The sequence below is a fragment of the Empidonax traillii genome, unplaced genomic scaffold, assembly GCF_003031625.1.
Source record: "Empidonax traillii isolate 1590-97213 ecotype Southwest subspecies unplaced genomic scaffold, ASM303162v1 scaffold2:size4533513, whole genome shotgun sequence".
Taxonomy (NCBI): Eukaryota; Metazoa; Chordata; class Aves; order Passeriformes; family Tyrannidae; genus Empidonax; species Empidonax traillii.
Window position 1 is genome coordinate 3,316,253 of NW_020955195.1, and position 24,533 is coordinate 3,340,785.

Genomic DNA, 24,533 nt, shown 5'->3' on the forward strand with positions numbered 1-24,533 from the left:
GGGCCGGGCTGCTCTCTGCCGCTCCTTCCCCATAAAAAAAAGGCTGATTAACGCCTGTCCTGCGGGTCAGGCCGGTGCTGGGTCCCGTTACCTCGGCCGCTTCCTGCCCGCCCCCCACACACACCCCCGGCCCGGCCCGGCCCGGCCCGGCCCGGCCCGGCAGCCCGCGCGGGAGAGCCGCCGCCCTGCCCGAGAGTTTCCTCTTCCTCCGCCGGGGCGGCAGCAGGAGGAGGAGGAGGAGGAGGAAGGGGAAGGGGCCGGGAAGGCTCCAGCGCGGCCGCCGCCGGTGCGGCAGGGGCGGGGCGGCGCGGGAGGCGGCGCCAGCGGCCGGCGGGGCCCGGAGTCACCGTGTCACGGCGCCCGGGAAGCCGTTGCCGCCGGATCCGCCCCCCGCAGGGCGAGCGAGGAGGCAGGAGGAGGAGGAAAGGGAAGGAGGAGGAGGGAGGCCGGCTCCTCGCCGCCTCTTGTGTTTTCGCCCCCTTCCCGGCCCAGCCCCGGCCCCTCTCCTCTCGCAGCGGGGCGGCGGCGGGGGGGCGAGGCCGCAGCGGCGCCCGAGCTGCCCGCGGGAGCCCTGGGAGGGGCCTGGGCCGCCGCCTCTGGACTAGGATGTCCCGACATGAAGGTGAGCGGCGCGGGGCGCCCAGGCCGCTCCCGGCGGCGGCGGCGGGGCCCGGCCCGGCGGCCTCGGGGGCCGATCATCATCATCATGGCGCCGCCGGCAGCGGGGCCCGGGGCCCGGCGGCGGAAGGAAGGCGAGGCCCGGGCGGGCGGGCCGCGCTCTGCAGTGTCATAGCGGGGCAGGCCGGTACGGCCCGTTCGCCGCGCGGCCGCGGCCGGGCGGGGCCGGGCCGCAGGTACGGCCGGCGGGGCCCCGAGCCGGCCCCGCTGCTCTGCCCGAAGGACGGGCGGAGCGGGGCGCGGCGGGCCCGGCCGCGCTGGGTGGGCGGCGGCCCCGGCGGGGCGGCCCTGCCGACGTGTCGGCCCCGCCGCGGCGGGTCCGGCCGGGCCCGGGGCCCCGCTAGGTGCCGGGGAGCGGGGCCGGGGGCGCAGCGGGGCGAGCAGCCGGCGCGGCCTTGCCCACGGGTGTCGCGTCCTGGCGGCCCCGGCAGCGGCCCGCTCCCCCTGTGCCTTGCCTTGCCTTGCCTTGCGGCGCAGGAGGCCGATGCTGGTGTGGTAGTAGCGTGTTTTGAGGCCGCCGAAGAAGCGTGTCCTGTGTGCTGCCTGCCCCCCTGGTCCCGCTGTGTTTACCGCCGTGGAAGAGTTTGGTTGGTAGTTCGGCATTAGTCAGAAGGAGCAGGGAGCAGGAAGAGATGGAAGCTAAGAAAGGAATCTCTACAGGAAGAAGATGGGAGTGTGAAAACAGGAGAGAAAGTCGCTGGGTTTTTCTGTGCCTGTTTACCAGCGTGTAAAGTGTTTGGACTAGTGTTAAAATAACTCTGTAAAAGCAGGGTTTGTCGTTTGAAAAGATAACCTTCTGCCATGTTAGGAACTTAATTCAGCACCTGTCTCCATTTTATCTTATCTAATTTTTAATTTCTCTGTTTTATCTAATTTTAAAGTGTTTTGACAAAACCATTTTAGGGGAATCCAATATTTAATTGACTCATAATGCTGACTTCTAGTTAGTCGCTTGATGCTCGACAGTGGTGTGTATGCAATGCATTTTTGGTGTGTGGTGCAGTATTTTGCAGACTTCTTGTTTGTGCAAGTATATGTGCGTCCCTATCAAAGAATTGTCTTGCCTGAATCCACTAGATCTTTTTTTTGCTTGCTTGCTAAAGTTAAATTTAGTGGGAGTGCTACTTTCTGTTTCTCCCCTCCCCCTGCCCTCCATAAAATACATGTTTTCCCAAGAGGCTGGCGATGGATTTCTTTATGGTTAAAGTTGCAGTTTTTAACTGAAATGAAATGAGCACTGATCACAAGAGTTGGTGGTGGTGGTGGTGTAGAACTGTGCAGTCAGTAAGTCTTTGCTGTGATGCATGTATCCATATACTTTCTTTAAAGTGCATTAGTAGAATACAAGCTTTTCTAGATTGAATAGGTCAAGATCATGGAAGTGATATCATAGTGATGTCATGTGTTGTTTTTTAGTGTTCTTCAGTGGTAAGTGCCTGGACTGTTATAAAAAGTGGTGATGTGTGCTAAAAAGACATTTCAGTCCTCGAGTTAGCCTTTTTAAGACAGAAGTAGTTTGAGGGTGGGTTTCCATGTAGCAGTGTTTCTGATGGAGACTATATCATAATTTTTGTTTTAGTTTTTAGATTTTTTTATATCAGAGAAAATTACATTTCCTCTCTCAGATATTTGTTGATATTTTTAGTAGCAGTGACTGTTAATGAAATCAGGCTTAATACTCTCTTTCCGAAGCAGATTCATCAGTGATTGTTCCGTTTAGACACATCTAGTGAGATAAAAAGGTAAATAGTTGTCTCTTGCCTGGTGAGTGTGAGTTTTGGTAATTTTTTTATCATGGATGTGTACTTCTCAGGTGTGGATGAGAACAGACTCGTGTTCCTGAAAACAAGAGAACACTGTGAGATTAAAAATGACATCTGCCACTTTGTCCTTGTGATCATTTTCATTAACAAACTAGTCTGTCTCTGAATTTCTCAATGATTCTCCTCTTACCTCACACTTCAGATGTTTTCTTTTAGTCAGCTTTAACTGCAGGGATAGAATATCATGTATTAGTATGGGAGGCATGGTTTTCCAGCTTCATGGAAAAGAGGTTTGGAGACTTGACTTTGGTAGAACTCTGGAAATCTGTAGAAATTATATATTAAAAAAATAATTCATGTGTGAAGTCATTCATAGCTGACTAGTTTGGGGATGGCTGCCTTGGAAGAATGTGGGATAGGGAAAAAGCAAGCTTTAATCATGTTCAAGTGATTTTTTTTTTCTGTGTGTTTCCTTTAAAATGGTCCATCTGCAAAGTTACAAAGATTTATTCTTTACAGCATCTGGATGCTGTACCAGTTTTATGATGGAAAAGGATTAAATGCTGGAGAAGTTAGAATTCTAAATTCTTGGGACTTTAAATAGGTTGTGAAGCATCTGATGGAGATTTAAGCTTACTTTACACCCAAGTTTCTTGACTTTTTCTTTGGTGTAATAATCTCTGCAGTTGAGTTGTTGGGGTATTTTTGATTGTTTGGTTTTGGGGGTTTTTTAGTTTTATTTTTTTTAAGGGAGACTTTGTTATACTTCAGAAAAATTCTGACCACAACCTCCCTGTTCACTGACCCATGAACTCTAGATTCATGTTTCTGCTGAATTCAGGAAAATGGGCACCAACTAGAATTTGAATTTTTGTAGCTTTTTTTGAAACTTTCATTCGGTGTTTAAGAGGCTTTGTTGGTAATGCTGTTAAGAGTTGAGTATTTATCACTTGCTAGTCTCTTCCAATTTTTCAAACCCCTTTTTATTCTGTGATTTGGTGTTACGAGACTAGCTACTCTCTGCCTTTGGTTTTGTAGAATGCAATATGAGGTCATCCCCTGGTCTTGGATTTCATGTTGTTCCCTTTATAGGAGCAATGTGCTGTGTTTCTCTGGATTAGCCCCTCTGTGGTGGAATATGTGGTGGTGTAGTATTTGGGAACCTGCAAGGAACAGGTAGGTAACTTTTTTTTTTTCCCCCTAATGCTCTAGAAAGTTTACCAGAAGGTAGTTTGCTTATTAAAGATTGTTTCTTTCTGTGGACATCCATCTGGCAATGATTCTCTCCTGTGGCAGGAGACACCACCCAGGCCAGCAGAAAATTTAGAATTGCCACTTCCAGTAGAAGACTACTTTTGCAGCTTCTCTTGCAGAACTGGGTTACTGCAGCATTACTGGCCTGGCCTCAAGTTCCCCACACCTGGCAGCTCCAGAGGGCTCCCAGTGCCATTCCACCAACATCACCTCTGTCTGGTGTGCTCTGCATCCCAAACCTAGTTCCATCCTTTTTTCTTATTCTTCCTAAAGGGTGTAGTCTTTAGGCTTCAAAAAAACAGTCAGCGATAAGTGGTGGTGATTTTTGATGGTGCCCGTTTGTCAGCGGTTTTTGTGAATCAGCAAAACTCTGCAGTTAATCCTAGTCCCACATGTAGTGAAGTTGTGAATCGGTGGTGGTAACGCTGCTAGGAAGGGAGAGCTCCACGGAGTGACTGTGGAGTTTCCAAATGCTCTCTGCTTCCTTCAAGCTTCTTGTACTTCAGGGAGCTGATGTCTCAGTGCTCCTCTCTTTTGTGTGTATACATAAACGTGTTGTACAGAGATACTTACATCAAGTGCTTATTTGTAATAGAAGGGTAAATAAGTAAACCTTGGAAAGAAATACACTAGACTCGGTCTTTGAAATTCAGTCCATCGTAGTTGCAGGTGAATATGTACCAGCCACTTAAAAGCAATTAACGTAAGGGTAATGGTAGCTCGAGTCCTCTAGCAGTACAGTGAAAAATTGGGAGTCTGGGCTGATGACATTTTCTGTATGCTTGCAATACAAAAACATAAACAAAACTTCATAACAAACTCCTTGAAAACGTTAAAAGCAAGAGTAATTTCTGCCCTTTGTAATTATGCAGCAGCTGTTTCGTACCTGAGCTGCAGAAGGGCACTACAAACTTCTGAAAAGACAAATAGCACCAAGCAGTCATGTGTAACTTAATACATCATGTAATGTCTGTTATAGAATTGCTGCTAAATGCAGAATTAATGTATTTTGGCATGTGAAACTTTTAATTCAAGACTACAAATTTTTCATAGAAAGTACTCAAGGTACTGTGTTGGTGAAGTATGGCAGTTAATAATGAAACATGTATCTGTGATAACCAGTTACAACTTGCTGCCTTTTGATACTTACTTTGCTTACATATTCTCCAAATATGGAGTTTGCTATTTCACAATACAGAATAATAACAAATTCTTTTGTATGCTGCTGCCACTTAGATCTATTTTGTAGAAAATAAATCCAGATTAAGTTGTATGTGTAATACAAAACAGTTGAGGTTTTTTGAATTTGCACTAGTACTTGAGTCTGATGGAACATTTTCTAACTGCATATGCAAAGTGCTTTATACTCCTGTTAGTTTTACTCTGTGGTAGCATATGAATGCATCTAATTACAGATGTAGTGCAGGATCTGAAAATGAGCTAGTGTGACAATTGGACTGTTGAGAGCTGTGTTTAGACAAAAAATGTTCATGTTAAATATAAACAGCTGGAAATGTAATTAGAAATATTTGAACACAGTAATTTGCTTTATTATTAAACTGTTGTTTGATTTCAGTAGGAAACTGAATGATCATTTAATAATAAAAAGGGCTGGAAATGTAATTCATATTTTAACTGGAAAGCTAACGTACTGGTTTTGTGGAAGCTAGGTTTTCATTTTAAATAAAGGTTTCTGGTTCTGATGGTTTAGGAAATAGGGTGTGAACCAAGATGCTGCTGTCCCTGCTGAGTCTGTGAACAAGGTCCTCCAAAAATGTTTGTTAAAGAGAGACCATTTTTTTCTCCCAGGTGTTCATAAAAAGTAGTGCCAGGGATCATGGGTAACAGGAGAAAAAGGTTAGGTCTAAGTTATCTATGTTAAAAGGTTGGTAGCCGTATCTTAAGCAGAAAAATGGGAACAGAACAGTGACACTTTAACTGGTTTTGGGTGGGAATGTAGAGAGAAGGCTAGTGGTGAAAAAACTATTGCTTCCAAATATTTGTTTGAACAAAGAGGGATTCGGGGGAAATTTATAGAGCCATGAAAATTGCTTGAGCAATACTGGACACATGAAATTCGTACATGTTAAATAAAAAGAAAGCCTTTCAAATACTTTAGCATGTTTACATTACTGATAAGGTTTGAGGGAGAATTGTTGGTGCCACTTGTTCATTGTTGTATCTTCATTGTTACCTTACTTCTGTTACTGTTAAATACAAAGCCAAAGTGGTGACTAATACAAGAGGTGTTAACACATTCAAGAGGTTGCTGGACACTGCAGCAGATTTGAAGAAACATCACTCAGGAATTGGGGTGTACCAGAATTTGGCTGCAGGGACAGCAATAATTCAACCTTCCTTGCGTTATCTTCACGTTGCACACAGTTGTGTAGTGTGTACTCCATACCGCCCCTGCCTCCTTTAAGGTTTGCAGAAGGGTTCTCTGTGTTACACCAATTCCCAGTGTTTGGGAGCGTGCAGCGGACGAGCAGGTGGAGGTGTTGCAGAAAGAAAGGATGGTCGAGGTGCTGACAGTGGAGCTTTGTTGTGGAGAGCTGGATCTGCTGTCTTGTCTTGTGCTGCAGAGTTCATGTGAACTGCTAGGTAAATCACTTCAGCACGAATTCACAGGTAGCTGTTAGCTGTTCCTTTGGCTGTGAAGACCTGATCTGGGGTTTTGGGATTGAGCAAAAAACCCACTTAATTCTAGAATATCAAGGATTCTGAAAAATCCATCCTTTGGCATCTTGAGTTCGGTGGCTGGGTTCAGTGGACTTAGAGTTTTAATCTTTACATGGCTTTGATTCCCTCTATTTCAAGAGAATGAAAATACTGCTCGAGAAGTGCTCTTAACGTTAATTTGTTGATGTTTGTGCTGCACTGAAATGCAATAGAGAAAATGCTTGCAGGGAGAAGGCAGTGAGAAAATCCATAGTCAGTGTGAATTTTTTTGAAGTATGTGATAACTAAGAGCTCAGACCGTCAAATAAGGACAAAACAGACTTTCCTGTTTGTTTACTGAACATCATATGTACTGGTGCACTGAGTAAGGTGGTATTTTTGGAGAAAGGAATCTAATTGTGTTTGGTAGCATTACCAGTGAATTCTGACTGTGGATATATATATATAGCGATATATATATCCCTATATTCTTGGGATATATATTTTTTAAAATGGGCAAGGTTGTGAACTTTCATAGTTTTTGTTCTTGAAATAACTCGGGTTAAATCCTCCACATGCAGTTTGTTCTTCCCTGTGCAGGAGTTAGAACAGATGAGTGGGTTTGGAAGCTGTCGATTCTGAAAACAGGGACATAACAGAGAAGGGGTATACAAGCTTAACTCTAGGCAGAAATGTTGCTCACTCATACAGAAACAACATTATTAAGGTGCTGTGAGCAGTTTGGACACACGGAGTTCAGAGAACTCAAGCAGAGTGCTGTTAGTGACTCAGGGTGCGTGAGGGGGAATTACTGCACTGACAGAAACTGAAAAGCTGTTTGCCTCAGAAAGGCTGATACAGAATCTGAAAGAAAGGCATCATCTGCATAAGATGTAATCTCTTATCTCCCTTTTCAAATAGAAGAAGAAATTTCATTAATTCAAAAGGGGGAATAAAACTGAGCTGCTCTTTCATACACCATGTAATGACAGTGTGGAGAATTTTTTTCATTGGATGTTCTTAGCTACCTCATATCCAGATTGAACAATTAAAGCTTTGGATTTTATCTTAAACTTTCTACTCCAGGTCTTTTGTCTATTTCAGATTCAGGTGTGGCTGTTAAGGATCTTAAATTTTAGGTCCCTTTGCCTAAAGCATCACTTGAGTATCTGGTTTGAACTTAGTCCTATGGGGTTTTTCTAGATCTAGTCCACAGGGTTATCCAAATTTTTATCTCAGCATAGCATTTTGACAGTTAATTTTGGTGCACTGAAATAAGAGCATTTTGAATTCAGTGTGGAGCATAGAGACAAGCTTGTTAGTTTCACTGTTTCAGAATAGAATATATGTGTAACCTAACTTTTCATTTACTAAGTTTGGAAGCGAGGTCTGTGCTGAGTGAAAATTGTGAGACAGCATCATAGAAGCCCGCAAGTTACTTATCAAAGGCGAGTGCAGGTGATGGCTTGATATCTACCACTTGAAGTTATCTGTTCTAGTTCGGAATTAACTTTTAAGTATGAATAGAAGTTGTCACTGGAACTTCTGACATGTTAGGAGAAAATGGTGATAGGGAGAGGATGGATTTATTTGGTAATTTTTGTCTTCTGATGTTAAAATATTTGTAAAAAATATTAGGCTAAGTCTATGATTCCTCTTCTTGTTGCCCATTTCTCACTCTGAAGTGAATTTCCTGCACGTGTTAATTCTTTATGCTGTGATTGTTTTACTTGGAGCTTCAAGGAGACTTTCTGTAAGAGTCACCCCTTTTTCAGTTGGAGACCTGGGTAAAACTTTTTTTTTAGGTTAAGCATGGAACCTGGACATGAGAGACCATGATGTCTTTCCTATTTGCACATGGGATATCAGGTGGAGGGAGATTTTATGTTTTGTCAGAAAACAGTCAGGAAAGTCTCCTGTGGGTAGGAGTTGGTGGTTGGTGGTTGCAGTTTTATCAGTGCAAGTCTATCCTTCCAAATTTTTTACTCCTTGGGACATTTCACTAGCATATACTGTTTGCAGCTGTCACTTCATACAGCTTTCCTATACTACTTAAAATTTGTTTTTAATTTCAGCATTTACATAATTTTTTTTCAAGATTCTACTTATCCTATTCCACATTGATTTGTATCATCCCACTGTCATCACTGACAAAAATCCAGCTGAAGAAAGACATTAATTTAAACAAACAAAAAAAAAAATTTAAAAAAATACTGCAGAAGTAAGATGAAACAACAGACAAAGTTTTAAAAAAAATTATAACTACATTTTTTTTTCTTATCTCAGGTCAGATTTGGTCTTCCCCCACCACTTCTGCCACTTCCTGGTGCCACATTCTTTTTGGGAGGCAATGTTTCTTGTCTTGACTGACAAGAGGTGCTGTCTCTGGTAGGATAAATTATCTTCTTTGCTTTCTTTCTTTTTGTCTTTGATCTCTTATCTTTTACCTCATACTTTGTTGTCACTATTCTTTTCTCCCTTTGCTATGCTCTCCCTCTCTTACTTTCCTCCTTTGAGTGCTCTGGGGTGGGATTTTCAAAAACACCTGGGGAAGCTGCAGACCCACATCGGGTTCGAGTGCAGTAGAAGTTTAATGCCTGCCTCTGTAAGCCTCTTTGAAAAGCAAAGCTCTGGTGTTTCTTGGTAGCCCAACTAGCCCTCACTTATTTCAGAAAACAGCTGTTGCTGGAAAGGTTTTTTAGGCAGTGTTTTCTTTGGCCAGTTACAGAGATGAATTTGTGTGGGGTGGTTTTTTTTTTTTTTTTTTTTTAGTTAGCTGATGAGATGAGGTGTCTTTAGTAGTGAAGATTTAACTAGGTTAAGACTGATGTATTCTTTAATTACTTGTTGAGGAGAGTCATTGTTTACAAAACTCTTCAGTAACAATTAATTGCTAGTGTAAATGCTGTTTACTGCCAGCTTATTGGTACTAAAGCAGCCACTATTCTTGGCTGAAGGTGATTACTAGTGACCTACTCCATTAGGCTGCATTCATTCTAAAACGTTTAAAGGATGAGGTGAAATATTTACATATAAACAGCGTACAAATTAGCATAAATTAATGTGACAGAGGAAAACATACATATTCATATTAGGGTTGTAGTTTTAAACTGATTTCTCGACCAATGTTCCGACCAAACATGAGTTGCTTTCCGGGTGCTTGACAGTATGGCAGGAACTTCATGGCAGCTTCTGGAAAATAAACACCTGGGCGTGTGCCTAGAACAACATTAGAATTACTTGGCAGTTGAATAGAGGAGTCCTGGAGGTTGGAGAAGGGTGCTGTGAGCTGTGTTAAACAGGTGGTGCTCTCTGTACTTGGTGTAGGTGCCTCAAGTATCCTAGCTCCAACAGCAGTAGATCACACAAGATTTTCAAGGTCAGAAATGCGCTAGGATATAGTCATGGAAGGACTTCTTGTGTGATTGTCAGTAACTTCTGTCTTTATCTCCACAGAAATGATTCTGGTGAGAATCGGTGTTCAGTTCTACTGGAAATATGTTTTTGCATAACTTAGCAGTGCGTGTGTGTGTGTGTGTGTGTATTAGCTTAGGATGCTTAGAAATCAGTGTTCACCTGGAATGAATTTTAAACTGCTGTGAGTCTTGGCAATAACCATTGTCAGTTGGACTTTCTTTTTTTGATAGAATGAAATTAGCTCTGAAGAAATCTGCAGTTTGGGCACAAAGGCCTATCTGTGTTCAGGGTGCCATCACATCACTTTTCACTTCAACAAAGCAAATATCTGAATTATTGCAAATGTTTGCATATGCTTTTAATACAGGCAGCAATGCTGAGATGTACCTCGTACAACTGGTGTTTTGTGTACAGCTGTTATTTTTACCAGTATGCAGGCTGAGGTGGGGATTGTCTCTGCAAGTGGAAAAATCTCTGTAGTGCGAAGAACCTTGTGATCCACTGAAGAAATGGGTCTGTGAGAGCAACTGCAACAACTTCAGTAATAGTGCTGGAACATAGGTCACATCTGGACTGACACAGCTGTGCTGTTGTAGTTTCCAAGGTTTCTTCTGACTGTCTTTACTTTCTGAAAGTAAATAAGGCCACTAATTTCAGCACCTGAATTATTGGTACTATTGTTTTTCAAGTACCCAAAGCAGACTCTCTAAACCTAGCTGTGAAAAATGAGGTAAGAGATGAGGGAAGGAGAATTCAGGATGCCCTTGAAGAAGGACACCTAAACTTTGCAAAAGTAAGCTATAGAGAATGCAGAGTTTTCAATGTCATGAGTAAGCTTTTTTCAATCTAGATTTGAATAAGGTAGCTCAGATGATCTTAATTCCATACCTGTCCCCTGCTATGGTTTGTACCGTTCTGATAAGATGAAAAATGTCAGTAAGTGTAGTTTGATCTCTGTGCAGATGGGAATCAGTCACTTCTGCTGTAAATGATGACCTGTTGATTATATTAATTAAATACCTTGTAGATTGAAGGAGATGGAGTAGAAACTGTAGGGAGTGTCTTGACCCTGGAGTAGGTCAAACACATTTTCAAGCTCTCTTCTCCTTTGGTTGCCTTCAATTTTGGAAAAGTACAAAGGGGAATAAACCTATTTGCCCTCCTGAATTCAGAAAGAATGTGTGATATGATCTATAGGTATCTTTTCTAAGGTTGCTTTGCCATAAGGCTGTGAAATGCCAGGCAGGATCTGACATTGCATACACTGTTCCTTATTCTGAAAGACTGATGTGAGGAGTGGAGGAAACAATTGGAGATTTTGCTATAGAAGAGTGGCTTTGGAAGTGAAGATACACAAGTGAAGATTTCTTAGAATATGACCTCGTCTTTGTAGTGAAAATACTTGACTGTTATTAGTCAATTATTTAGTGGCAGAGGCTGCTATTGATAAAATTCTTACGCTGTTGCAAACTGCTGTGTGAAGTTCAGTTAGAAGCAAACAATCAGCAAGATTCAAACTCTCAAGTTTAACTGATGTTACATTTAAAAAATAAAAGTGTAAATGGAAGATTTTAACAGGTTTTGGGGTTATTTTGGTGTTATTTTATTGTAGCTGTTAGAATATTATCCAGCTCTTAAATACTGGAGCCAGTTACTGGGAAGTGTCATTACTGTACCTGAAAGCTCAGTTAATATTTTGTTCCTGGGAGCATTGCAAATTAAAGGAAAGTGACCAGAGAGGGAATTAATGAATAGTTGAGAATTCCATGCCAGAATACGTTTATTCAGCAGAGAATGAGGTACTCTGAGATGGTAATTCATGGAGATGCAGGTCTCCAGACTCAAGCTTTGAGGAATATGATGATGCATTTTTTCAGGGCGAGTATTTCAAGTCAGCTGCTGCTGAACACTCTTTTGTAGAACTTGCATTAAGCATTGTGTTGAGATTCTTCCACACCTATTTTTTCCTTTCTTCTAATGCTCTTCAAAAATTAATTGCTTTTCACGAAAGCAGCCACTTCCTTAACATTTGTAATAGGACATTGCATTAAATGTCCCTAATTGGTAAGATGACACTGCCTGCACACTCTTTCACAGTGCTCAGCATTTGGAGATCTTGGTAGCGTATAGCAATTGAAAAGGTCCATGCTGTAGTTTGTTCCAGTTAATCCAAAAACTCAAGAGAAGCTGCTGGGACTCAGGGATGCCTCAGAAATTAGAAACTGCAGAGGAAATGCTTTGAATGATCTGATGACCTACATTCAGGATGGAGCAAACCTTAGGGGTAAAGAAGACTTAAAGAAGTTGTGTGTGAATAGTAAGAGTCGTTTTGTTTTCCTCTTGCAGCAATTGTAAGGTGTCTTCTAATGGTACACAAGAAAAATGGACTCAGTGTTGACTCTACCACAGGCTGTGATGTACAGCATTTGGGTCTGCTACCTCTATTGACAGATGTCTGCAAATCAAAACACTTACAGAAGTCCAACTGTAAAATATGTTTTATGTGGAGAGTATTTCAGGTACATTGCCAAACCTCCACCTGAAAAACCTTATGGTCTGATAGAACTGTAAACTTTGTGAAGGTAAGAGGTGCTGAGAGGTGTATCAGTGAACTGAGGTAGCTGCCAGCTCTAGCACACCCAGAAGTGCCTGGAAGGAAAATAATTAATGTTTACTTTTACTTGTAATACCTGGTATGTTGTAACAGTTGATAGAGAGCTGAGAAAATCTGTTAAAATAACAGTTGGCTTAAAAGTTGTACAGGAACGTGGACATCCTGTTCGGCTGACCAGGCTGAAGGTGTCTCTTTATCTGTGAACCCCAGCGACACCACCTAGGGGACTGCCAAGGGCAGTGGACGGAGTTTCAGGCTCATACCAACCCCATTTCACGGGTATCTCTAGACTAGAGGACTTGCTATTCTCGTGGTAGAGCTGGTTGCGTGTTTGACACGCGTTCCCAAATCAAACATGAGGATCAAACACAGTGTGCAGTAAGGCAGTCTTAAAAAACTATTTGTGTTTAAAGAAGGTACTTCTTTATGCAGGTTTGAGGGTGAGTGATTTTGCTCATAAATGTTTGAGAACTTGAAAAAGTGGCTTAGTGCGTGAAAACCACCTTTGTGTGGAACTGAAGCGGAGTCCAGTGGGCGATGGAGAACAGAGCTTTTGAGTTAGTCTGAAAATGTAAAGAAAAAGTTGTGTGCTTCCAAGAGGCAGAAATTGAGGAAAACAGTTAAAATATCTATATGTCCACCTTCCCCTACTTCATTATCTAGTTTTTCTTCAGTAGTATCTTTGTATTGTAGCACTCTGAGACTTTTTTTTTTTATAATAGAGTGATCTTTTAAAAACTTTGCTCAATGAAATTCTATCAGCTTTCTTTGTTACAGTTAATATTTCCTTTATCCTTAAAGTAGTGTGTCATGCATTTTGTAACTGTAGCATGGTATCTGAACCTGTAGTAGGGAGTAATGAGACTTACTGGGTGTTTGGCCCTCCCTCTCCTTTTTTCTTAAATCACGAAGGGAGGTATGTTTTACGTGTTTTGATAAAATGCTGTATTATTGGCACCTGGTTTATTTTGTAGTTCAGCAAATAAAAAGATCTCGGTTTTGTTTAAGAAAATGAGCTAGTTACAGTAAAGAGACTTAAGTACTGAAAACTCATGAACAGGAATCCGTAAATCAGTGTCGGGCTTTAGTGTTTAGTGACAGATCGGAAGTTCTTCAGGAAAATGATGTGACTTGTTATTTTCAAGCAGGGTGGTGTAGTGGGTTTCTTTGGCTGGGTTTTGGTAGAGGGGACTACAGGGGTGGCTTCTCTTAGAAGCTGCCAGAAGCTTCCCCTATCTGGTGGAGCCAATTCCAGACGGCTCCAGGACGGGCTTCCTGCACCTGGACAAGGCTGAGTCCATCAGGAATGACAGTAATGCCTCTGGGATAACATATTTAAAAACAGAAGATAGTGGCACAGAAAGAATTCCAGCCAGGGACGAGCAGAGTGAGAACATGGGAACAACAGTGCAGGCACCAAGGTCAGTGCAGAAGGAGGGGCAGGAGGTGCTCCAGGCCCTGCAGCCCCTGGTGCAGCCCATGGTGGGGCAGCTGTGCCCCTGCAGCCCATGGGGGACCATCGGGGTGCAGAGACCCCCCTGCAGCCCATGGAGGAGCCCACACTGGAGCAGGTGGATGCAGGAAGGAGGCTGTGACCCCGTGGGAGACCCAAAATGGAACAGGGTCCTGTTGGGGACCTGCAGCCCGTGGAGAGGGAAGCCCAGGCTGGAGCAGGTTTATCCTGGTAGGATTTGTGGCCCCCGTGAGGGACCTACAGTGGTACAGCTCATTGGTGAAGGACTGCACCCCATGGAGGAGTGACCCACGGGACAGCAGTTTGGGAAGAACTGTTGCCTGTGGAATGGCAACAGTTCAAGGACTGTCTCTCATGGAAGGATCCCACGGGAGCAGGGGAAGGACTCTTCTCCCTCAGCAGCGGCAGAAACAACAACTGACCACAACCCCCATTCCCCTCCCCCTGCACTACTAGGGGGGAGGAGAGAGAACATGGAAGGAGGGAGGGGTGGGGGGAAGGCATTTTGAAGGTTATTTTACTTCACTTTTGCTCCGATGCTGTTAGTAAAAAAGTAAGTACTTAAAGTACCCACTTTGAGTCTGTTTTGCCCATGAAGGTAATCAGTAAGTGACTTCTCCAGGCTGTTAACTCATGAGTCCTTAGCTGTTTTTTTTTCTTCTCCTCTGTCCAGCTGCAGAGGGGAGTGAGAGATTGGCTTTAGTGGGTACCTGGCATCCAGCCAGGGTCAACCCACTGCAGGTTGCTAGTAAATTATTCTTAAAAGTAAGTTGGATATGTAAGTGGGATGCTTAGGACTGTCAGGGAAGCATTCCAGAAGATAATAGATCCTTTTTGGTTCTTTATGCATGTGTGGTTTAAGAGGACAAGAAAGAGAAACTGCAAGTAAAAAACGCTAAATGAAACTCTTCCTAAGTAGAAGAACCGAAGAAAGGAAGGCATTTGGTATGGCTGGCAAATGGCTGAGTTGTCAGTCCAGGGACCATATGAGCATGTATGAGCAGCCCTGCCAAGGAGGACTTGTGGGTGCTGGTGGATGAGAGGCTGGACATGACCCAGCAGTGTGCACTCACAGCCCAGAAAGCCAGTTGAATCCTGGGCTGCATCCAAAGCAGTGTGGCCAGCAGGGCGAGGGAGGGGATTCTACCCCTCTACTCTGCTCTGATGAGACCCCGCCCGTAACAGTGCACCCAGCTCTGGGGTGCTCAGCACAGGAGGGATATCAACCTGTTGGAGCGAGTCCAGAGGAGGGTCACCAAGATGAGGAGAGGGATAGAGCACCTCTCCTATGAGGAAAGGCTGAGAGTACTGGGATTGTTCAGCCTGGAGAAGAGAGGGCTTTGGGATGCCCTCATTGCAGCCTTCCAATACCTGAAGGGAGCCTACAAGAAAGATGGAGAGACTTTTTATGGGAACATGTAGTGGCAGGACAAGGGGGAATGGCTTCAAAGTGAAAAAGGGCAGGTTTAGATTAGATACTAGAAAAAAAATTCTTTTGAAGGTGGTGAGGCACTGGAACAGGTTGCCCAGAGAGGGTTTTGGATGCCCCATCCCTGGGAGTGTTCAAGGCCAGGTTGGATGGGGCTTTCAGCAATCTGGTCTAGTGAGAGGTGTCCCTGCCAGAGGCAGGACAGTAGGATCTGTGTGATCTTTAAGGTCACTTCCAACCCAGGCTATTTTATGATTCTTGACTTAGCAAAGAAGTCTGTGCCATGAAGAATCGGAAAGAAGGGGAGAGGAGCGGAACACGCTCAAAGCCTGACATGAAACCTTTTTTGTTTTGGCTTACTGTATATCCCACAGCACTCTTGTGGTGTAGCTTTCCCATGATAAGCAATTGTTGTTTCTGCAGGCATGTTTACCAGCCTGAGAAGCAGTTCTCTGTAACAAAGGGTGTGAGGGAAAGACTGCCAAGGCAGTCTGTTTATGTTCATAGTAAGAAAAATGCCTGAGAAAGCCCAGGGTGAAATATTTCTAATACCTGAATGAATGTACTGTAGGTTTTTGACCTATTGCTGCTCTGTCTTGTGTTCAGAACAATTCAGTTGTTTTTTGCAAGTTTCAAGACCTGTTGTTGTGTTAAGGAGAGCTAAATTCTTTTTATGATATTGTGGTGCCATTCAAAACAGTGATTTTGAAGGTAGTAAATTTGAAAGTGTTTTTGTGCTCCTCCCTGTGAACTGAATGGGTTGGGAGCAATCTAGGTATGACTGCCATGCACTAGACATTGCTGCTTTCTTTAGTGAAGAGGAGAACCACTTGCTCTTCTTTCCCTCCCTCTTCCAGCTGCTTTCTGGATGTGTGTTCCCCACGTGAAAAGCCTGTATATTTCCAGATCACTTTGTGCAAGTCTTTAAGTCTTGGGTTATTGTGGGGTATTTAATTGCAGAGCTTTACTGCTATTGCTGGAGCACTTGCTGCTTGAAAACTTCTTTTGTCTTTCACTTCCAGGTCTTTGGTTTCCCAGCCAGTGTTGCCCACTTTCTGCATTGTGCTAAATCTGGCCTTTCCCCCATCCCACAGGGGTAGAAAAGCTTCCTGTGTTTGCCTGTTTGCAGAATGTTTAAGAGGATCAGGAGTGAGTCTGATAGTGCAAAAGGAAGTAAAGCTGAGTGTGTGTCCCTGACACCAAGGCTATGGATAGGGTGTACTTAAATATTTCATTTCGACTAAGGCTCTTGTGAAGGTAAGAATTTACAAGGAAAACAAATGCATTTTGACTCTGCCAGGTGTTGTGGGGTTTTTTTCTTATGTGCCTGAAACTTGTCTCACAGAAATAGCAGTCTTCGAACATGTTTACTTCTCTGCTCAGCTGGGCTGTACTAATCAGTTCACTCCCATCCCTGGTGTGATATGTGTCTTGTTTTTCTCGTGTGTTTTTCCCTTTTTATGCCACTCTTCTCAAATAACACTAATCCAAATGCACAAAGGCTTATTTTCTGAGAAAACTGTCTCTTAATTCTTTCAGGGCTCAAAAGAGCCTGAAGAAAACAAGTCATTTTGTTTAACTTCTTTTTAGAGTTTTAGTGTTTCTTGATGTTTCTTCCACCTGTAAAACTCATTTTTGTGCGAGGTACTTTTCCCCAGCCCATGGGGGCTTTTAGAAGGTGCTTACCTGAGCAATATATTTCTGTTGTCTCTTTAGTCCTGAAACAAACTCGGGAACCTGGTCCTGTCCTATTACATGAGAAACTTTGCCCTTGATTTTCCTAGATAGAGGATGTAGCTTAGTACTGTTACTGTTATTTTCTTGCCCTGTCAGTGTTTGTAGCTTCGTCAGTTTAAATATTTTTCTGTTAATAGAATTTACATGCTGTTTGCCATTTTCCAGATTAGCAGAGTTGTTAAATAAAATCATGTTTTGGTGCCAGTTCCTTTGCTGCCGCATTACAAACTTTCTGTGCTTTGCTGCAAACTAATTTTAATGTATTTGCAGTACTTTAGCAGGCTTTTGTGTTGTGATGGTTTTGGTGGCCAAGTGAAATTGTATTAATTGAATAAAAAGAGACATGTGAGACAGTGTCAAATATTAAGTAAGAAATCCAAATCTGCTGGATCAGAAGTCCTGTCAGATTCCTTCATAGTTTTGGACATGTCTTGCCCGTGCTTACTAATGACTTGTTTCTGATCTTTTCTGGTCTTTTCTACTGTATCTGTAGTGAGAGGAATAGAGGAAATGCCTTGAGCTGAGGCAGAGGAGATTCAGATTAGATATTAGAAAAAAATTTTTTCACTGTTAGCGGTCAGGAAGTGGAATAGGTTGCCCAGGGAGGCGGTGGAGTCGCCATCCCTGGAGGTGCTCAAGAGGCATCTCATCTCAGTCTGGTGCTGGGTGATGTGGTTGAGTGGCTGAGGGGTTACAGTGGTAGTGCTGGGTTGGTGGTTGGGCTGGGTGATCTTAAAGGCACCCAACCTTAACGATTCTGTGATTCTGAATATCAGGCACTGTGCAAGGGGGCTGCATGAAACTTGTTGACAACAGGGAGATGACCAGATTCAAGTGTCTGTTTCTACTCCAGACTCTAGACAGGAAGGAGGAGTGCAGTTAAGAAAACAAAAGCCTTTTATAGGCCCGATTCCCTCCCTTTCCTCCTCCCTTTTTTTTCCCATTTCCAAGTCAACAACATCTCTTCCTGCAACTTCAGTCCTACTGGTTCTTTTTGCAGACTTACTAGACAGTGTTTTTAGTTACTTCAGGGGTATGGTGTGTGAATTTACTGTTCAGCACTTGGAGCTGCAAAGGTGATGAAGTGTGTGTTCAATGTTGTAGGTGTCTTTCGTGTTTGTTTTCACAATCTGCTTTAGTAAACACATGAGGAAAAGTAAACAAAAATCAAAGTTCTAGGGTTTGAGTGAATTTCTGGTGAAATTTTGGGAGACACAGCAGAAATTATGTTCTTAGAATTTAACCTCTCAAATTAGGCAGTAGTCTGCATTAAAGAGATGATGCTGTTGAATTAAGAAACATGTGGCATTCCCCTTTTTTTTAATGCTGTCAAATAGCATATATTTTCCTATCTTCAGTCTTGGAAACAAGTGAACTGCTTGAGTACAATGTCTTACTTAAGGCCTGGGCTTGCTGTATGGCATGGAGACTAGAGGTAGTTAATGTCAAACAAATTTATTTGAAAACAAACAAAACCACAAACAGCCCTCCGAAAGAGCGACTTGCATCAAAATGTATCAAATGCATTTTAAAAGTAGTGTGTAACTATGATCCTCAATATATATAAAATGCTATAAACAGGTTGCAGCCTTTTCTACCACAAAAGAGGCAGCACAACTTCTTAGTTTTCACTTGCATGTTTGAAGTTGGGGGTTTTGAAATGTGGAAACCGTGAAGTTTGTCCAGTCCCTTGAAGTTCAGTGGTATTTCAGCTTGTCTTTTGAAAAGGTGAACCCTCTTAGTACCTCATGTAAGTTAGGAAGAAATTCTAAAGTAAGTGGCATTTTCACTGTGGAAGAGAAACGGTTGGTAGGCCGATTTTGTATTTGTGTTGGACATTAAAGAAATTCAGTGATTCTCACTCTGAGCACTGATGAATTAAAAACAGTATCTGAATTGCAGACTGGAAGGTTGGTTTTTGGACACTGAGCTGTTGACAGGACTGTGAAATGGTGAAACTACCCAGGAAACTAAAGTCTTCTGGTGTACTGCTAAAAGTGAGGAGTTTAATTCTCAGGAATAGCAGAATGATTAAGTATTGCTCTCAGGAACTAATTGTTGTGTTTTCACTGTTTGAATTCTTCAGATGTAGGCTTCGTATGTGTTTAAAATATTTTCTGGTGACTGGTGAAGGGCATTTTCTTTGAAATTTCTAAAAATTGAGCAGTACATCGAAAGTATCAATAGAGTTTAGCAGCTCATGTTGTTGAGCTTGGAACATATTTCAGTATCTCTTTATAGCTCATCTCTGACTGTAAGTTCTCCATAAGAGGGGAAAAAAAAAAAACACACAACTGAATTTTCTACAGTTTCTCAGGTAATTTTTTATCTGGGTCAGATATCACGGCTTTTATTATCATTACTATTCTAATTGCCCCTAGTTTCTGAGGAGACTAAGCTGGGGAAAAAAAAAATCTTTGCTTTTTTCACAAATGGGTGTCTATCCAAGGCAGTAATGGCTTGGGACATTAAGACATTTTTATTGAAGTTATATTCTAGCTTTGTTTGTAACTGTAAATATAAATTAACCCTGATACCTGCAGTATTGAAACAATTTTTTTTTCAGTGTTATTCTGTCCATTATGGAATCAGATTATGTGCTCCCTTTGGTGTATCTATTAAACCCAGAAGTTGCTTTAATTTTAATTAATTCCTAGGAAAACCAATTATATGTTGTAAGATCAAATTATATTTGGCTGTCAGGATCAAAATAGGAAAGGTGTTGCAGAGGAGCATTGTTTTGGCTTCTTTTTTTCCATCCCTATTCAATGTACTGCATGTAAAATGCCGAAGTCACGGGCCTGAATTGGGTGAAGATGAGGGATGGCTTGACATAAATGTAGTAAAAATTTTGCACCGAAGGGGTAAACCACATTTTATTAGTGGGACTGTTAAGTGTCTCCTGATTGATTTCACTCCAAATGTGAAGCTGGAGAGGTTGAGACTGTTGATACTGCGGGAGAATACTCCTGAGGGACCTCTGAGAACGTGAAGTTTGGCAGCTAAAGGTGAGCCAGAGCTCCTTAGGCTTTCAGCACAATGCTGTCCTCTGGTGGAACAGTGCTGCATTAAAACAGCGCTTCTCACTGAGCAGAGAAGTTTTAATGATATGTTTATGCAGTGTATGCTGGTACTTCTATAGCAGTCACAAAGTGGAAAAAAATCTGAGGACACCTCCAATATTATCTGAGATAACGACAATGTGAACTGTAACTAAAATGGGTATTTCTTACTCTTACCACTCCAAATCAATGCTTTACAAAAGGTACAGAAGTTCTTACTGAATAATAAGTAGTTTGGGGTTAGTAGGGTTTCACTCTAGGATTCTTTTGAAAGCCAGTAGTAACACATTATGCAAGTCAAAATGTATCAAAATCCTTGTCAGATTGTTCATGCTCTTCTTTTGGCCGTATGTATTTGTTCCCTGCTTTAAAGCAAATCTCTCCAGACTATGTTTGTTGTGGTTTTTTTTCTACTCAGAACCAGTGATTAATATGGATGCATCCATTTTAATCTGTGACATACCTGCTATAGTTGCAAATACAAGGTAAATGCAGGGAAATGTTGGATAGGCACTTACTGAAAGACATGCTGTGCTAGACAGAATATGTTATCTTTGAGTGCTTGGGATTTTCCAAAAGAGTGAACTTCTGGAATTTCAGTTGATGTAAAGGTTATAGTATGAAATGTTAAAATCAAAGCTTTTACTATAGTAGAGAAGATAAGGTGGGAGGAAATTATTTGGCTATTTTGGTTTCCACATCCCAGGTTGGGTAGGTGGTTGAGGTTTTGGCAGCCAAATAATAGGCTTGAAGAAGAGCAGGAAAAACTGTTAGGCCTGACTTTGCTCAGACTGTTATAATAGAAAGGGAAAAAACAAGAGATATAACTTCTGGAAAAGAGATCCTGCTGGATTCCAGGGGAGATCTGGGAATTTAAGCATGTGTTTAACTCCTAAATGTGTATTTAATAATTTTTCCTTTTTCAGTTTTCATTCTTTTCTATAAATAAGGAAATAAGAGTAATCTGGCACATCCCCTGCTGCCAGCTGGTTGCTCAAAGGGGAGAATGCAGTAGCTGTGGCAAAGTACTGACCCTGAGAGATGCAGAAAGCACACTGTCTCTAAAATGTTAGTCTCCTGATCTGACTTTGCCAGCCAAAGTGATGTGTTATGCTAGTGTTAGGTTTTCTGTGTGAGTTGGGTTGTAATTGATCATAAGAAATGAAGTTCATCTGTTACTCAAAGATGTGGTGCATTTTCACTTGCAAGTGTTCTGAGGTGTAAAATACAAACTTTATGTTGTGATTTGTGTTTATGGCTGAATTTCTGCCAAGTTAATGTCATGTAGTATATGGAGGCTGCAGTTTGGAATAATATGGAGAAGTATTACCATAAAGAAAATGTGTAAATGAAAACTTAAAAATGTCTGTCTTCAAGTAGGAGTGATGTAGATGTTTGAGAGAACGTGTGACAAGGAGGAGTTTGTTGCAAAGAGGCTTACACCTGCATTAAATCAACTTTTCTGAGGTAAAAGGAAAAGAGTGGGTAAAATATGATTTACTGGAGAACTGTGGCTTAGTACTTCATTTGGAAAGCTGTTAGTGTCTGATGTAGGCTCTAGGTTAAACAAGTCTGCTTATTTCAGTGTGATGTCGAACTTGCTGATCAGCTGCTTTCTAGAAAGTTTAGTAGGCAACAAAAAGGCTTGCAATGCTGCCAATGACTGATAAGTGTTGTGTGTGTAGCGTGCATTGTTGGGGAGATGTGCGTACTGCTTAGGTAAAATGCTGTGGGTCACTGTGTGGAGAAGGGAAAAAAGCAAACAAACCAACTGAAGCAATGAAATTCAGTCTACAGAGTTAGCAAGCAAGTGTTCTCAGAAGTTGCTCTCAGTGTCCAAATCACCAGGTTGTTGAAGATCCTTCAGAGCTGATGGATAAAACTTCAGAGATAAGCAAGTTTTAAGTGAGAAAGATTATATTTAAAACAAAACCAAAACCAACCAAACAAGAAAAAAACCCATAATAGCTTTGAAGATGGTAACCTGGCCATCTTCAAAATGTAGTTCTTTGAGGCTGTTAACAAAGATTCTGTAAGTATTTTCTTCTAATATGCTATTCCATGTAGAGTGATGCTTGCAGAATGGGTATGGAGTGAGGCAAGTAGAGAAATAGGTTCAGTATTCACATAAGTACTGTGCTTAGATATTAGAAACTTAGATAATGCCTTAAGCTCTCTCAGTAGGTAGAGAAAGTAAAGTAAAAAAATTATAAAATTATTTTTCTCACTGTTCATCTAATGATGCAGTTGTTTTGAGCAAGTAGGATATATCAAAAAGAAATTACTTACTGATGTGTTTCTGTATTACTTATTGTAAAGCTTCTGTTCAGATGCTGTAAAGAGGAGTATTCAAAAAAAAAAAGGGCAAAAAAAATTTCTATAATTAACACCAGTCCTCTTACAGTTAGGCTTAAAAAATGAGGGAGATGACTAATATGACTATTTAGTTCTGGCAGTTTTATTTCTCTGAAGTTGCCTGTGCTTTTATCAAACTATGAAGAACAAGTGTTAACTGATGCTGAAGCGGGATGTTTTTGAAAATCCTACCTTAATTGTATACACTGGTTTCTTTTGTGAAGGCCCTTAATTTGCTGCTGCAGTTGCAGGAAGTTTGTGTTAGCCTTCACCGATTACAAGACAGTGTCACTTCTGCACTTTGATAGGTAACCCAGAGGGAAGTGAAACCATACGGAGGAAAATGAAAACCTTTTGAAGGTATAAAAGCCTTCCCTCTGACCACACATGCAGTGTGACTGCTTTACAGTGCGAAGGTTGTGCTTGAGAAAGAAAAAGAATGGAGAGAACTGATGCAGCCTAACTTCAAAAAACATTTTAGCTTTCTTTTCTGTTGTTTTAAATGGAAACATTTATGCCTAATTTATACCCCACTTATAATATCAGGGATGGTTATGGTGTTCTTCAGGATTAAAATGTTAGGAGGTGTGGAGGTAAAGGCTTAAAAGCTAGTATATTTTTGTCAGTGGTTGGTTTGCTTGTTGTTGGTTTTTAATCTCTTGATCAGTCGTTATGCAATTTAGCTTTTAAAGGTTGCCCAAGATTCCTAATTGAACAGTCAGAATCCTGATCAATGCTAAGAGGTGAAGGTGGGTCCTAAGAGATTTTAAGACTTAACCTATTATAATTTCAGGTGCTTGAGTTTGCCCTTATTTTACTTCAGGAATTTGAGATTGTAACTTTGGGAGAACCGTGTCTTTCAAAGACACAAGTGCATTTAAAAATCGAGTCCTGTGCCAGCTGCACGCCTCAGACATGGCTGACTCCTTTTAGTTACTGAGAGAAAACAGCAACAAATCTGCCTCATAGAAAAGTGCATTTGTCTTAAAGCAGTTTTATTTGTTCACAGGTGTCAGCTGTGATGCATGTTTAAAAGGAAATTTTCGAGGTCGCCGATACAAGTGTTTAATTTGCTACGATTACGATCTATGTGCAACTTGTTATGAAAGTGGCGCAACGACGACAAGGCACACGACTGACCATCCAATGCAGTGCATACTAACAAGAGTAGATTTTGGTAAGTGATAATTTCAAACTCTGGTAATTCACTGCTCTGTTTTGTCTACAGGCATAGTGCTGATTTTCATATTTCTGCTGGATACTCACTTCCCCCATCAGTGCACTGAAATAAAAACCAGGTTCTCATGTTCTGATAAACAGGCGTGTTTTCTTTGATTTTTCTGTAGCACAGAAGAACTGCTCTATAGATATATTTGTCATTGGTGCACATATATTTTTGATTTTCTTATTTTGGTCTGATAACAGGAGATTATCAGACTAATAAACTTAATTAATAACATGGACTATTACTGAAAGTGCCATGGTTTACAAGAGGAAGAATCCTGGTGAGATTTTTAGGAAGGTTATTCATGGGTGGCTTATGTGGGACTGTAGGTACACGAAGGGTAGGGATGGGCCTTATTGACCTTGAGAGATTAATGGCAAGGACAAGTATGTAGTCTTTTTGGAGCTCCTTTGTAGATCTGCTAATTTAAGAACTATTTCTGACTGTAAAGCCTTGTCAGTATTTAAAATAAAAAATAATTGTTCTTGTCTTGTATCCCGTTATTGTTTCCATTGCACTGTATTTGCAACAGGTTGTAACTTGCAAAATAATTCTGTGACAGTCCACTGCTCTAAGATGTTGCTGATCTGGACATGTATGTTCTTTTGATGTTAAGCTCATGAGACTGGCATTTTATTATTTTTTTTTTTGGTGATTCCATTTGCAATCTTAATTTTTTTAATCCTTTAAATATGATGATTTCTCAGAAGCTGAAGTCTTGTACGTCTTTACCTTTTTGATTAAAACAGGAGTAAAATATATACTTGATTGCTTTAAAGTTTAGAGAATAGGTGTGTATAGAAACATGCAGTTTCTAAAACCAAACTTTACATCTAGATATCTTCAATTTTCTTTCAATTCTCA

At 41.6% G+C, this 24,533-nt stretch overlaps 1 protein-coding gene across 4 annotated transcripts in view; it reads left to right on the plus strand.

The window, feature by feature from the left end:
* Positions 1–355: 355 nt before the first annotated feature.
* The window catches only part of KCMF1 (potassium channel modulatory factor 1), a 47,439-nt gene continuing 23,261 nt past the window's right edge, over positions 356–24,533 (plus strand). Inside the window, exons 1-3 of one of the 4 annotated variants that reach the window (XM_027898841.1) lie at positions 362–622; positions 8,643–8,744; positions 23,454–23,621. In XM_027898841.1, the coding sequence (XP_027754642.1) occupies positions 23,591–23,621 (31 nt within the window). In that variant the 5' untranslated portion in view covers positions 362–622; positions 8,643–8,744; positions 23,454–23,590. Of the gene's footprint in view, positions 623–1,249; positions 1,266–3,547; positions 3,618–8,642; positions 8,745–23,453; positions 23,622–24,533 lie in introns of those variants that run through there. The other 3 variants (XM_027898763.1, XM_027898676.1, XM_027898929.1) reach the window with 3 other exon arrangements.